Below are 12,241 nucleotides of genomic sequence, written 5' to 3' on the forward strand. Positions count from 1 at the left end.
TTGACACTTTTATTTACTGAAAACAATATTTTGAAGTAGTCTAAATAGGGAATATTTATTATAAGGCCTATAAAATCTACAAGAAAATAACCTTTTATTCTTAGACACGATTAACTGTAAAAAAGGGTGTATCGGGTTATATAGCTGAAATTAAATGTGAGAAACATATAGAAAATCAGATTAAATCAGTAATGCTGATCAATGTGCTTCTACTTTTGTTCCATCTGGTCAAGTTTCCTTCCACCAGAGTAGGACACAAATTATGAACCGCAATATTATGTAACATTTTAACCCAGACACGAATCGATCTACTGTATACGTACACCTTTAGCTGATCACGTCGGACAATAACCTCAGCAAGCAAAGTATCGCAAACAGCCAAAGAAAACAGAAAAAACGAATTCCTGCGTAACAAACTGCACCACCGAACCCTGAATCTAGAGTAGACCGTGTCAAAGTATCAAACTAATTAACTACTGCGAGCACGTTTTAGGCCATGGCAAGATGTTCCTCAGTCGGACTATATCTTTCTCCATCACTGCACTGTCTGGGCCAGATGTTGCACAGCTGCAGTTTGCTGTCCCATCCAAGCACCATCATTCAGCGCCTCCAGGTGCGCACGATCCCTCCCTCCCCTCTAGTAGGCAAACGGGATTTAATTTGGTCGAACAATTAAACAATAAACCCCCTTTTCAAATAATAATAATAATAATAATAATAATAATAGGTGCATGGACAAAATCTAGACTAATAAGGGAATCACACCACAATACAGCGGGCGGTCGATTGTTGAGGTGCACACGCAAACTATTCTCGGCAAACGGGTTTAAAACGCAGACTAGTACTTGGGCGGTAAATTCAACAAACTTTGAAGTTGCAGGGTAGCCTACCTGTGAATCTTTCCCAGAGTTTTAGCAGCGGCCGCCTTAAACCTGTCTGGTCGGATGTCCATCCTCACACAGCTCCGTGACCCTGCCGGTGGTGTGCTGTTGTTGTCCTGCACTACACTAACATACACTACTTCTGTCCTGCTCCAACGCGCTCTGGCTTTCTCTTTTTCCCCCTCCCACCTCTCCTCTCTGCACCAGCACGCACCCGGAGTCCAATTCAAAACCCACTGAAAAGAACGCAAGCATTAAGTGCAGGTGATTTACTAGTCTGACGCTCAGCAATAACAGGCTATATGAATTATGAACATTGTAGGACAAAAAATAAAATAAATATAAAGCAGTTTTATACTGGAAAATGAGAATGAGATGGGAAATTGTATACGGCTTATAGTGCTGTGACACCCATCAATAACAACGAACAGTATAGGCTACAGCCTACAATACACTGTTCAGGGGAAAGTATTTTGTTTTGTGTGTAGGCTATATATAGGCTATCATTGGTGGTTACAATTACCAAGATATAAAGCCATCAATAGCCTAGGCCTACTTATAAATAAAAAATATACATTTTCTTACAATAGAAATAAATCAAATAAAGCCAAAGCTTAACACAGATAAAATTAGACATTCACTTGAATAATTAACAACCCTTATCAAGTCTAGAACTGGTAAAGGCAGGATGTGTCATTTAATTTACACCTGCCAGAGGCCAGGTTGGGTTTGACAGACTGCCACCTACAGGTCTATTTTTTGTTCTAGTGAAAAGATAAACAATGAACTTCAGTATTTGTGTTTATTTAAAAGTAAACTCAAATATACAAACATTTTTCTGCCATATATCTATTTAAAATATTGTCTTATATTTGAGGTAAAAACAAATGTTAACTGAAAACAATCAATATACTGTAACAACAGAGTTCCAAAGAAATCACATCTCCACATATGAAAACACACCAACTCCTTTCTATGCACGCACACACACAATAAAAAAATAATCACAGTTAGAATCATAATATAAATCACAATGGTTTTCATGCAAAACCATATTTGTTGAATTTGTTAAGCTTAAAGTACAGCATAAAACAGCTGACCATTTTCATTATAGATATGGTCATCTACCAATAATGATCATTATCATTTTCATCATTTCATCATGTGATCATTTGTAAGAAATGAAGTGCTGTCCCTGCTGAATGACTAAATATTAGTAGCAAGAGACTGGATCCAATCGATGGAGGCATTCAGGAAGAGACCACAAATACCATGCAGAGTAATACTATAGGAATAACATTCAGAATATATTTTTTCTCCTCAGTGACTTTAAATCTAAATGTGATCTCAATAATTGTCTCCACAAAATGGTCATTACCAGCACTTTGACATTAAGGAAGTAGTATTGTTTTTATTATTTACATTCAAACCATATTTGCAGATAAACACATTTTAAGCACATTTTTGCCAACTACCTGTTTTACCATAGAAATAATTGAATATTTTCAATGGCTGCCCATAATCTGCTGGATTCAAGAGGTCTGAGTACATGTGCAGTTTTGCACTATTGTTTGGTTGGGCTCTACAATGCTTGGGAACAAAGATAGTCATTCTAATAATGACATAAGGTTGCCATTTACAATGTAGGAACTCAATCAGTCAACTCTGCCCGCACCTACATTTTGTGTGCTACATCTCTAAATTGCGACTTTGCACTTTGACATTTTAAACCTCAGCCTCTCTTTGCAGCAGCATTCCCATCAAGTTCTACCTGTCCGTTCTCAAATCTAGCTAACAAACACACAGACAGGACATACAGTATAACAATTCCCTGCCACACATTCCTACAGGCAGGGTAATAACTCTTCTACAGTACATTACTTTAAATAGACTACATTCCATTCAAACGTACAAAAGATTTGAATTCTTCACTGATAAAACAATAACCTGTGAGCAAATATGCTTGCAAACATTTATTGCACTGTTCACTACTAACTTGTTATACATCACTACTGGAAGTATCTTAAAACTATATGAAACACAATACATGTGCGAGGTTTTGTTTTTGTATCGGTTCTTTCCACTGCTACTGGACCATTCTTACACATGATTCCAAGACGTACAATGCAGCGAACATCCCCAAATTCTTTGTTTCCTCCAACCTGGAAATTGTTTATAAGAACCTGCATTTCATTGGTTCTCATCACATTTGTTTGGCAAAATATATATTTCAAGTAGGTCTGTGTGCCAGAACCTCACAGAGGTTCTGTTGATGTGGAGATGTGTTAAAATGATGTTAAAATATATTTTAGATACCCTCTATAGTTTTCTCTGACAAGACTGCTTTTCAGTTTAAATTAATCTGAACACTCAATATCTGTCAAAGAAAAGAAAATTCATAGGTACGGTTTGTATAAACATTTAAGGGCCTTTCACACGTCCAAGCTGTGGGCTAATCTAAACCCTAGGATACAGAAGGCCCAGAGCTAGTTCAACCCCATATATTTAAAACACAATCTCGTCGTAAAGTGACATTAGAATGGATCTAGAAAGACTATCACGTAACTTTACACAACATGCTGGGTAGTGGGTACCTAAATGCATGCTGAGAATAAGCTTACAACATACAGATATTTTGTAGATGTCTTAGATTACTCTGTCTAAAACTGATTAAAAAAAGTATCAGTATCAAATATTTGAAGTCCATCCCCCGTGGAATCCTTTTGTCACCATGAACAGGTTTTTACGGTATGTAAACACAAAGCTCAATCACACTGGCCAAATCCTATCTTTGGAAAACTGGGACTTTGCTTCCACCTGATCACCCACTGACTGAGCTCACTGAGCACTAACCCGAGCAATTCTATAGGCCCAGAACCTTCAAGTCATATATCATGATAGCCCATCACTTGTCCCTTTACTTTACCCACTGCCTCGATTTTCTGCGTTTTTCTTATTATCTCGTCTGTATGTTGCAGTGTTTTGAGGCTATAGTAGTAGCCTACTATAAAGAATGAAGCCTGTGGATTCAGAAAAAGGTATCGCCTGGCATGCACCTTTCCGATGGGAGTCATGGCATGGGACAATACTCTTCAAGTGTGTGTGTGTGTGTGTGTGTGTGTGTGTGTGTATTGTCAGTCGCTGTTTAGGATTAAGGTGGTTTTCTTTTTAATGTGGCTCCAGTATAGCAAAGCATCAAACTGGGCCAATGAAATAAAGATTGAAAAGATGGGGTTCCCACAGCTCCTCCATCAGCAGGTGAAACTGTCCTTGTTTGATCTCAGAATGGATCCAATATTTCCCTTTTAATTTTGTGTTCCAACAAGTGAGAGGACCACCGTGACAACACAATCACCCTCACTGTTTGATGACTATTGTGTTTCATTCTGCGAAATGTTCCACAATTAATAGAATAACGCGCATCGGAGTCAATGTGCTAGCATACGAAAATACAGACTTCAGCGGGCAAGATCCTTAAGTGTGAAATGACTGATAACAGAGTTGGGTTACTGTCTTAAATGTGAAAAGCCCCAACAAATGCATGGAATTAGCTTCATTTGGATTAAGAAACCTACACTTTACTCTGTTCAGCGAGTGTAAAATTTTAAAGGCACTTGTCTGATTGTTCTGGCTACTGGCTTATCCAGCTACATCAGCAATACAGAGAATACTGGTAAATCAAAATACCATTACAGTCTTCCTCAGATAAACAATCGTTTTGTTCTCAGTTCCCCTCTATACGCGATCTATTTCCCAACAGCTCTCTCTTACCTCTCTCTTGGACAAGGTCGGACGTTGAAATAGCTACAGTATACTACCTCCTTCCGTCACAGCTACTTCCTCCTTTCCACGTCAACCGCTCTTTGGCTCACATCCCCGTGTCCTCCTCTTCATCCTCATCGTCGTCGTCCATGTCCCCCCCCTGGGGAAGGAGGTGGTAGTGGTCGGTGCCCAGCGGCAGGAAGGACGCCCTTCGACGAGTCAGGTCCCCGTCGGCGGGGGCGTGGTGGGTGCTGACGTCGTCCATCTGCTCTGAAGAGCTGCACTTGGTGTAGCGCTCACGATGCAGCTCCTGGTCACCGATGTCCTCCTCCGAGCCCATGCTGGGAACCCCGCGTTGTCGCAGCATGTGGTGGATGTAGCCCAGAGGTACCGGGAAACTGGCTAAGAGGATGAGCATGCTGATCATAGCCAAGGCCCAGCCAGGGTATTCGAGACTCTCCTCAGACGCCTAACAAACAGGGAGAGAGAGAGAGAGAGAGAGAGAGAGAGAGAGATTCTTTGTCAGAGATGCAGGCACAAGCAAGTCAGTAGACACGGAAATCGGACACAGACTAAAGTAACAGACAATGGGCTCTATGCACACAGAATAACTCTTTCTACTTCCTTCAGAATTTTAACCACAAATTAAAATACATTTCTCTCTCTGTGGTCTGACTAAGCAGTATTTCTATTCATAAGGCTTGGTCATGAAAGTGCAGTGTGCACTGGATGAGAAATAATGTTCCAACATCTTACTGAGTTTTGATTCCAAGCTGTGTATTTCGGTCGTTTGAAGACCATGCGAAGCAAGCTGGCAGCCAGGAGACCCACCATAGCCAGTAAGCACACATATTTCCAAAGGTACTTGTAGATCACTGGAGGGCGCCATTTCAGCATGACTTCAATGTCATCCAAGAATCTAAGGGGTAATGGAAAATATAAGACATTTTATGTGCCAAACAAGAGCCTGATTCATACCTAATTGTGCATTAGCGGCGTGCACAAAAAAAAGATCTTGCAGATCGTCTATTTTTGATGTGTGACACCCAGGCTTAAATAGGGATTTAAATGTCTACTTGGGCTCTTGTGTGCACAGAATAAAAAACCTTGAATGAATTACATTACACTGTACACACATCAGAAGCACAATATCAGTCCCCAGAAGCAGGAATGTGTTTTCAAGGAGTTTAGTTTCAGCACAAACAAGGGACTAAATTCATTTCGCTCCTATGTCAACAAAATGTGGAACGCCCTACCAACAGTCATTAAGACATGTGAATCCCTTGACTCCTTCAAAACCGCTCTCAAAGGGCACCTACGGACGGCTGCAATTCGAAACTGGCCCCCGTAAAATCTGAATCCCCCATCCACCCCTCACTTTTCCCTTTTTACCTCCTCTATGATGATTTCCTGTTCTTGGTTATATAGAAGTGTATATTTGTATGTCTCTAAATGTTATGATGAATTGAACATGGTGGACCCTATTGTAAACAAGTGTAATGCTTTATGGTGCCGTCCTTGAAATGTACTGTAATTCTCCAATCCGTTAATACCGATAAATACTTCAATCAATTCATGTTGTGGGTTTACTGTTGGAGGGGTATTGGTAGGGGCGTGTCTGATCAAATGAATATCAAATATCTACATATTTAACTCAAACTGTGCACTGCACACAAAAACCAAAAGTATCGTGTTTTAAAGTGAACCCCTGTTAACTGAACCATTGAAACTAGAATCTACATTGTACATCAGAAATAACACGACACATTTTGGAAGTGGAAAACATTCCATGTCTTACCGATCGGCTCCGTAAACCCACGCCACGCTAAACGTTTCAAACACCACGACGATGATCAGCGGCAGCGTTGCAGAGTAGTCGTCAAACATCGCCACAAAGTAGTTACCAGACCGCTGGGTGAACAACAATCCTATCACAAACCCCAAAGCACAGCTCGACACTGAAAGACAAACACAATCACACTGAACTAACTAGTTACTAACAAGTACTAATCAGGCAAAAGCAAACTTATTTTACTTGTATTTATTTTCTGATTGATTGATTGATTTTTAAACAACATGCATGGTACAGTATGCAGGTATAATGCAATACAACTAGCACATGGCTGCAGGCAGTGCACCAGATTGTACAGTTCAAACATTGTTGCAATTATACCTCTCTCTGTCGGGAGAAGAGAAAACTTTTGTTTTGCATGTTTAATTAACTCTCTTATTTTGCTGGTTAAAAGCAATGGTTCTCAACGTCCCAGAAAAGTGTTTAACCCATTTTGGCCTGACGCCGATTCTAAAATGCCTTCTATATCCTGACCTAAGTTTTCTGAAAGACTTCAAATATTTATATAGCAGCATCAAATATTTTAAACATTTGAGAATACTGTACATACTGTAATGAACCCCAAGAGGGGTTCCCGTCCAGAAGGGTTATAACACCAAAAGGGGTTCCCGCCCAGAATGGGTTGTATCTTCATGAGCACTTTCAACCACTGACTTTTTGGATGTGGAATGCCATGCAGTGTGCATTACCGGTGAGCAGGGTCCTGTGTCGGCCCAGCAGGCTGAAGTTGTCCATGAGGGGGGTGAGGATTCCCTGCATGGTTCCGAACATGGTGCTGAGACCCAGGTTGAGCAGCATTAGGAAGAAGAGGGTGGACCAAAAGGGACTCGCTGGGAAAAGAGCCATGGCTTCTGTGAAGGCGATGAACGCCAGCCCTGTTCCTTCCACGCCCTGGAGTCAGCCAGGAGACGAAGGGCATTGAAATGGTACAGAATATACAGTACAGTACAGTACAGAATATAGTACAGTACAGTGTGTGAAAGATGAGAGATAGATAGTAGAAACAAGGATATGAGGAAGGTGCTGAGCGTTTGAGGGAGATGGAAGATAAGAAAAATCAAAAACAAACAAAAAACTACTAAAATGTGTACAGAATAGCAGAATGAATTACTTCCCAGCTTTTCTCAAAAAACACTGCCTGACTCTAACAGGAAAACATAAAAGAATAAATACAAACAACTGTATTTGGATATTGTTTTGATATTCAATAATTAACTCTTTGAATGAATTAGTATGAATCAATGGACCCTTAGTTTTGACCTCTTCATTGGTAAACGCAGCAGAAGGTGAAAACACTTATGGTGGGTGCGTTTCATGCGTTTCTGTGTGACAGCATGAAGTTAACGGAACAGGACTCACTCACAGGAGCCGTCCATGCTGTTACACAATAACTAAATGAATGCAACACACCCACAATAATTAATGTTATTACCTTCAGCTGTGTTTACCCGTCAAAATGCCTGCTGTGGAAAGGCTTTAAACAGTAGCATACAAGTTGGATAAAAATAAACACACAGGAGAAAAACAAAGCTGTGAAATGCGGGAAGTAAAAGTCCCATCCATTTCCTGCATAGATAATTTTATCAACCATAATCTCAATCCAGTATGGATTTACCACAAACAACATTGTTGCAAAACAATGTAGGCTAACCATATTGTATGCTTCCATAGAAGCTACATGTCCGTATTCTATCTACTGTATCTATCTAGATTAGAACAAGTTCCATTCACAATATCAAGGAATAGTTCAATAGCCACAATCTCCACCTATGATTTGTGGAGATTGCGTTACCATGGTAACTTACAGCGAATGTCTGCTACACTCGATCATACATCGTCGTCAACCACAATATTTTACAACACTACTACCGTAACAATATAGACACCATAGCATAGCCTAATAATGACAACAGTTAAAGTTAATAAGCAATGGTTTATGGGATGAGTAGTTACTTCACTCTTAACATATGTACACAGTTTTGTACTGTACGTTTGCCTCTTTTTTTTTTGCCTCATCATTTTTATGAACAGTCATATGTTTTATCAGTTCACCACGTTCACTGGTTTTACTTGATTCCAGGCTCTTTATATAAGCCATTTCTGACACAACTGAGAAGTAAACAAATGGGAAATTCTCTCCTGGCATCAGCAGCGTTCAAAAAACAGCTTAAAAAAACAGTCCAATCCAATGATTGGAGAAGGCGATCTCTGTCGCTGCACTAGTGACATTTACGGGTTGGTCAAGGTGCCTGTTCCATGCCTGAAAAATTGCAGTAGGATTTGCTGGTACAGCGACAAACATCCCCCCCCATCCACAGCTTCCCTCACCGTAGAACAACCGTCAAACCTCTAGTCTCTTAGATGGTGGACAGGAACGTAACCCTAGCGACACCCGAGCAGCGAGCACCTAAAGGTTTAGTTAAGTTAGACAGATGCTGACCCATCCAAAATGTTTGTGAGAATGTGAGTGCATCTGTAAATATATGCTGTTGTTATTATTAACATTCTAAAAAGAAAACCTCATTGGTTTGCCTACACCCTCACAACACAATTTTAGCCACTCCCTGTCATATTCAGTTACAAGTCGTGTTGCAAGTCGTGTTGTAACAACTTGCTCTTTGCTGGTGTGTCAATTAACTAACGTTGACTCTGTGGAGCAGAAGCAGAAGATTTACAAGTATGAAATAAAAGCTGAGGTAGTTGATGATTATTCATAATAAGTCCATGAGAACTACAATACATCACTAGGATGCAACTGGGACGTATCCTCAGTGATGTATCCCAAGGTCCTCAGGGTTTCGGGTCTCCCAACATTATACACCTCACTCGGGTGACCCAGCCGGGGTGATCAAGTCCCGACTTACGTCCCAGTAGCTACCCTTGATCAGTCCCTTAGGGAAAAACCAGGGACACACAATCCGCTGCTCCAGAACTACTCTGCCGGTACTGAGCGTGCCATCCGGCGTGTGGAGGGCCGGGCACTTCCTACGTCTCACCAGGTCCTCTCCTGCTCTCACCAGGAGTACGACCAGGACCTGTGTGTTGAACCAGATTCCAGAACCAGACACTTCATTCGGGAGTGGTGGACACCAGCAGGGTAACAGCAAGTATGCTGTGGAGATGAACACAGGTGCGTTGTGTTCCTCACGTCTCATGTTTACCTTATTCATCTCCTCCTCCAGACTGCAGTCTGTGATGTTTGTCCCCACCATGGAGCCGTAGTGATGGTACCACTCGCTGTAATCCGCTATGGACACCGATCTTGGGTCAGACATGTTGAACCAAGGCCACCAGTGGTGGTTTGATCCATGGGAAGAGATGTCACTTAGAATCCCAAGATTTCTAAAATAGGGGTTGGGGGGGGGGGGTCAAAGACAGAAAGGTAAAAGGTTAAAATGTTTGTATCTATAATCAGCTCTAAGTGCAACAACCCTAAATACAGTAGTTATGCTGTACAATAAATTGGGTATGAAGAGAAATTATGTTGGCACTCATCTAAGTATTTGTTAATGCACATAATGGACAATAACGGACACAGATGCCGTACTCAGCCACGCATTTCAGTGCGATGTTCTTGGCACGGAAACCCAGCACTACGAAGACGACTAGCGACGCTAGCACGGATGTCATGAAGTTAATCATGGACACCATCAGGGCGTCTCTGTGACAGTTGTTGTGGACTGGATTGTAGGAGGAGTAGGCGATAACAGAACCGTAGCCCAGGCCAAGAGCAAAGAACACCTGGGTGGCAGCCTGTCGCCACACCTGCACCTCACCCCAGATCTCCAACTGAAACGCACGCACGCACACACACGCAACGTTGATCCAAACAGATTGCAATTGCATAAAGCAGTTCTTTGGTTGATGCTTGTATCTTTTAGGAAATCCAACTATGAATTAGTTTGAATTTTAACTACCATTGCCTGTGGTTCTCCTAGTCTGAGATAGAAATAGATATGGGTTACCCTGTGTCACCCTCGCCTTGGAGTGGGGGTGTGTGTGTGACGTGTGTGTGTGTGTGTGGGTGTGCACGCGTAAGTGGGTGAGTGCAGCTGTTCACCTACAGTACTCATGCCGAATGTTGTCATTTATGTTATGCCCAGAATGGAGGATGCTAGGGTTAAGAGGGGACAGTGTCTTCTCTGTGGCATATCCCCTAGGGGTGGGCAACTGGCGGCCCGGGGGCCACATGCGGCCCCCAGCTTCACTTAATGCGGCCCGCATGAATACTGATATAGTATTGATTTCAGCTGTTGCAATTACAAACCCGCTTTAATTACTTCATGACTAGTATTAAAATGGTATTGTCTTTTTGTGTCCAAGTTAACATAACTATAACTAAATGCAAAAAGGTTACTTGTCAGAATTCCAATTCAAAAATAGCAAAAATTTATTCAGGTTTTCAATTCAAATATAGCAAAAATAGCTGATCTACAAGCTCGGCTATTTTTGCTACGACAGTATTATGCACTGTGGCCCTCTGGAGTGAGTGTGGAAATATATTGGCCCTCGCCATCGTCAAAGTTGCCCAACCCTAGGCTGTGGGACACCATTCCCTTCTCCATTAGAACTGCCCCCTCCATTGAAGTTTTTAAATCCAGGCTCAAAACTCTGTTTTACAAGCATTTGAATCCTCCTTTTTAGTTTTGACTCTTCTCATTGTCTTAATGAGCACTTTAATATGCCTCTGTGTACTGTTCTTATTACTGTTTGTATTTGTTGTGCCGATGAAATGTTCTGTATAGCACTTTGATACAACGAAAGTTGTTTTTTGATTTAGGGTTGAATGGTTAAACACTAAATGCATTATGTCGTTTTACTTAGAACACACAGTGACACTTCACCAACCCAACATCTATCAAATACTAAGTGACGATAATGATAATGTTGCTTACTTTGGGATAAAACATGTAGGTTATTCCGTCGATTGCACCGTCAAGCATCAGACCTCTGACCAGGAAGATGAAGAGGACCACATATGGAAAGACGGAGGAAAAGTACATCACCTAATAATGTACACAAAGAGGGAGGCATTAAAGAAAATAACAAATGATATTGCATCACACCTTAACGTACTGTTAAAGTCACACTCATTTTAACCACTTTATCAATCTATATGTTGGCCATTCAAAAATAGAAGATCTACAAGCTCAGAGTGTGTCCCTTCGTGCCATGCTGCAAGCTATTACATCTGCTATTTTTTTTAAGTATTTGAAAAATATTGAAAATGTTAATGTTAAAAAATTATTTGGATATATTCTTTTAACACAAATCTTCTCTTCTGGGCCCTCTGGGGGTCCCTGGTACAAATCATTTTCAGATGGGGGTCCGTGGCCACATATACATTTGAGGATCCCTGGCAAGAAACGGTTTGAGAATGAGAACCACTGGTGTAATAATGGAACAGCAGTGACGGGACAGTTCACCTTTGCAGAGGACTTGATGCCTTTGATCATGGCCAAGGCGACGATGGCCCAAGCAGCCAATAGACAGCCCGTCATGACGGGGTTGAATTCTCCCGACCCATCGATGGAGTCAGTGATGTCCAGGGCTTTACGGAACCAGAAGTATGTTGTCGGGGAGCTACCTGCACATTCCTTTACTGTTGGAAAGAGTGTTGTTAACATATTCATGAAAGAAAAAAAACAATTATAATAACTTGACCGCAACAAATAGCATAAAAGCGATATGCTTGTGGCCACTGCTCTATGCTATGAGGGCTACCGGGGTCTGCTGGGGTCACTCG

At 41.3% G+C, this 12,241-nt stretch overlaps 2 protein-coding genes across 2 annotated transcripts in view; both read right to left on the minus strand.

Moving 5' to 3' along the window:
• The window catches only part of slc17a7a (solute carrier family 17 member 7a), a gene marked incomplete at both ends in the record, with an annotated part of 25,239 nt that extends 24,287 nt beyond the window's left edge, over positions 1-952 (minus strand). Inside the window, one exon of the mRNA XM_080774851.1 lies at positions 891-952. Coding sequence (XP_080630977.1) covers positions 891-952 — 62 coding nt within the window. The remainder of the gene's footprint in view (positions 1-890) is intronic.
• A 735-nt stretch (positions 953-1,687) lies between these two features.
• The window catches only part of slc6a16a (solute carrier family 6 member 16a), a 29,425-nt gene continuing 18,871 nt past the window's right edge, over positions 1,688-12,241 (minus strand). The window contains exons 5-12 of the mRNA XM_080776355.1: positions 11,922-12,097; positions 11,391-11,501; positions 10,043-10,284; positions 9,657-9,837; positions 7,185-7,386; positions 6,442-6,601; positions 5,400-5,562; positions 1,688-5,112 (exon numbers count right to left, since the gene is read on the minus strand). Of these exons, the coding sequence (XP_080632481.1) occupies positions 4,750-5,112; positions 5,400-5,562; positions 6,442-6,601; positions 7,185-7,386; positions 9,657-9,837; positions 10,043-10,284; positions 11,391-11,501; positions 11,922-12,097 (1,598 nt within the window). The 3' untranslated portion in view covers positions 1,688-4,749. The remainder of the gene's footprint in view (positions 5,113-5,399; positions 5,563-6,441; positions 6,602-7,184; positions 7,387-9,656; positions 9,838-10,042; positions 10,285-11,390; positions 11,502-11,921; positions 12,098-12,241) is intronic.

The sequence above is a fragment of the Protomyctophum bolini genome, assembly GCF_963924005.1.
Source record: "Protomyctophum bolini genome assembly, chromosome: 11".
Classification (NCBI taxonomy): domain Eukaryota; kingdom Metazoa; phylum Chordata; class Actinopteri; order Myctophiformes; family Myctophidae; genus Protomyctophum; species Protomyctophum bolini.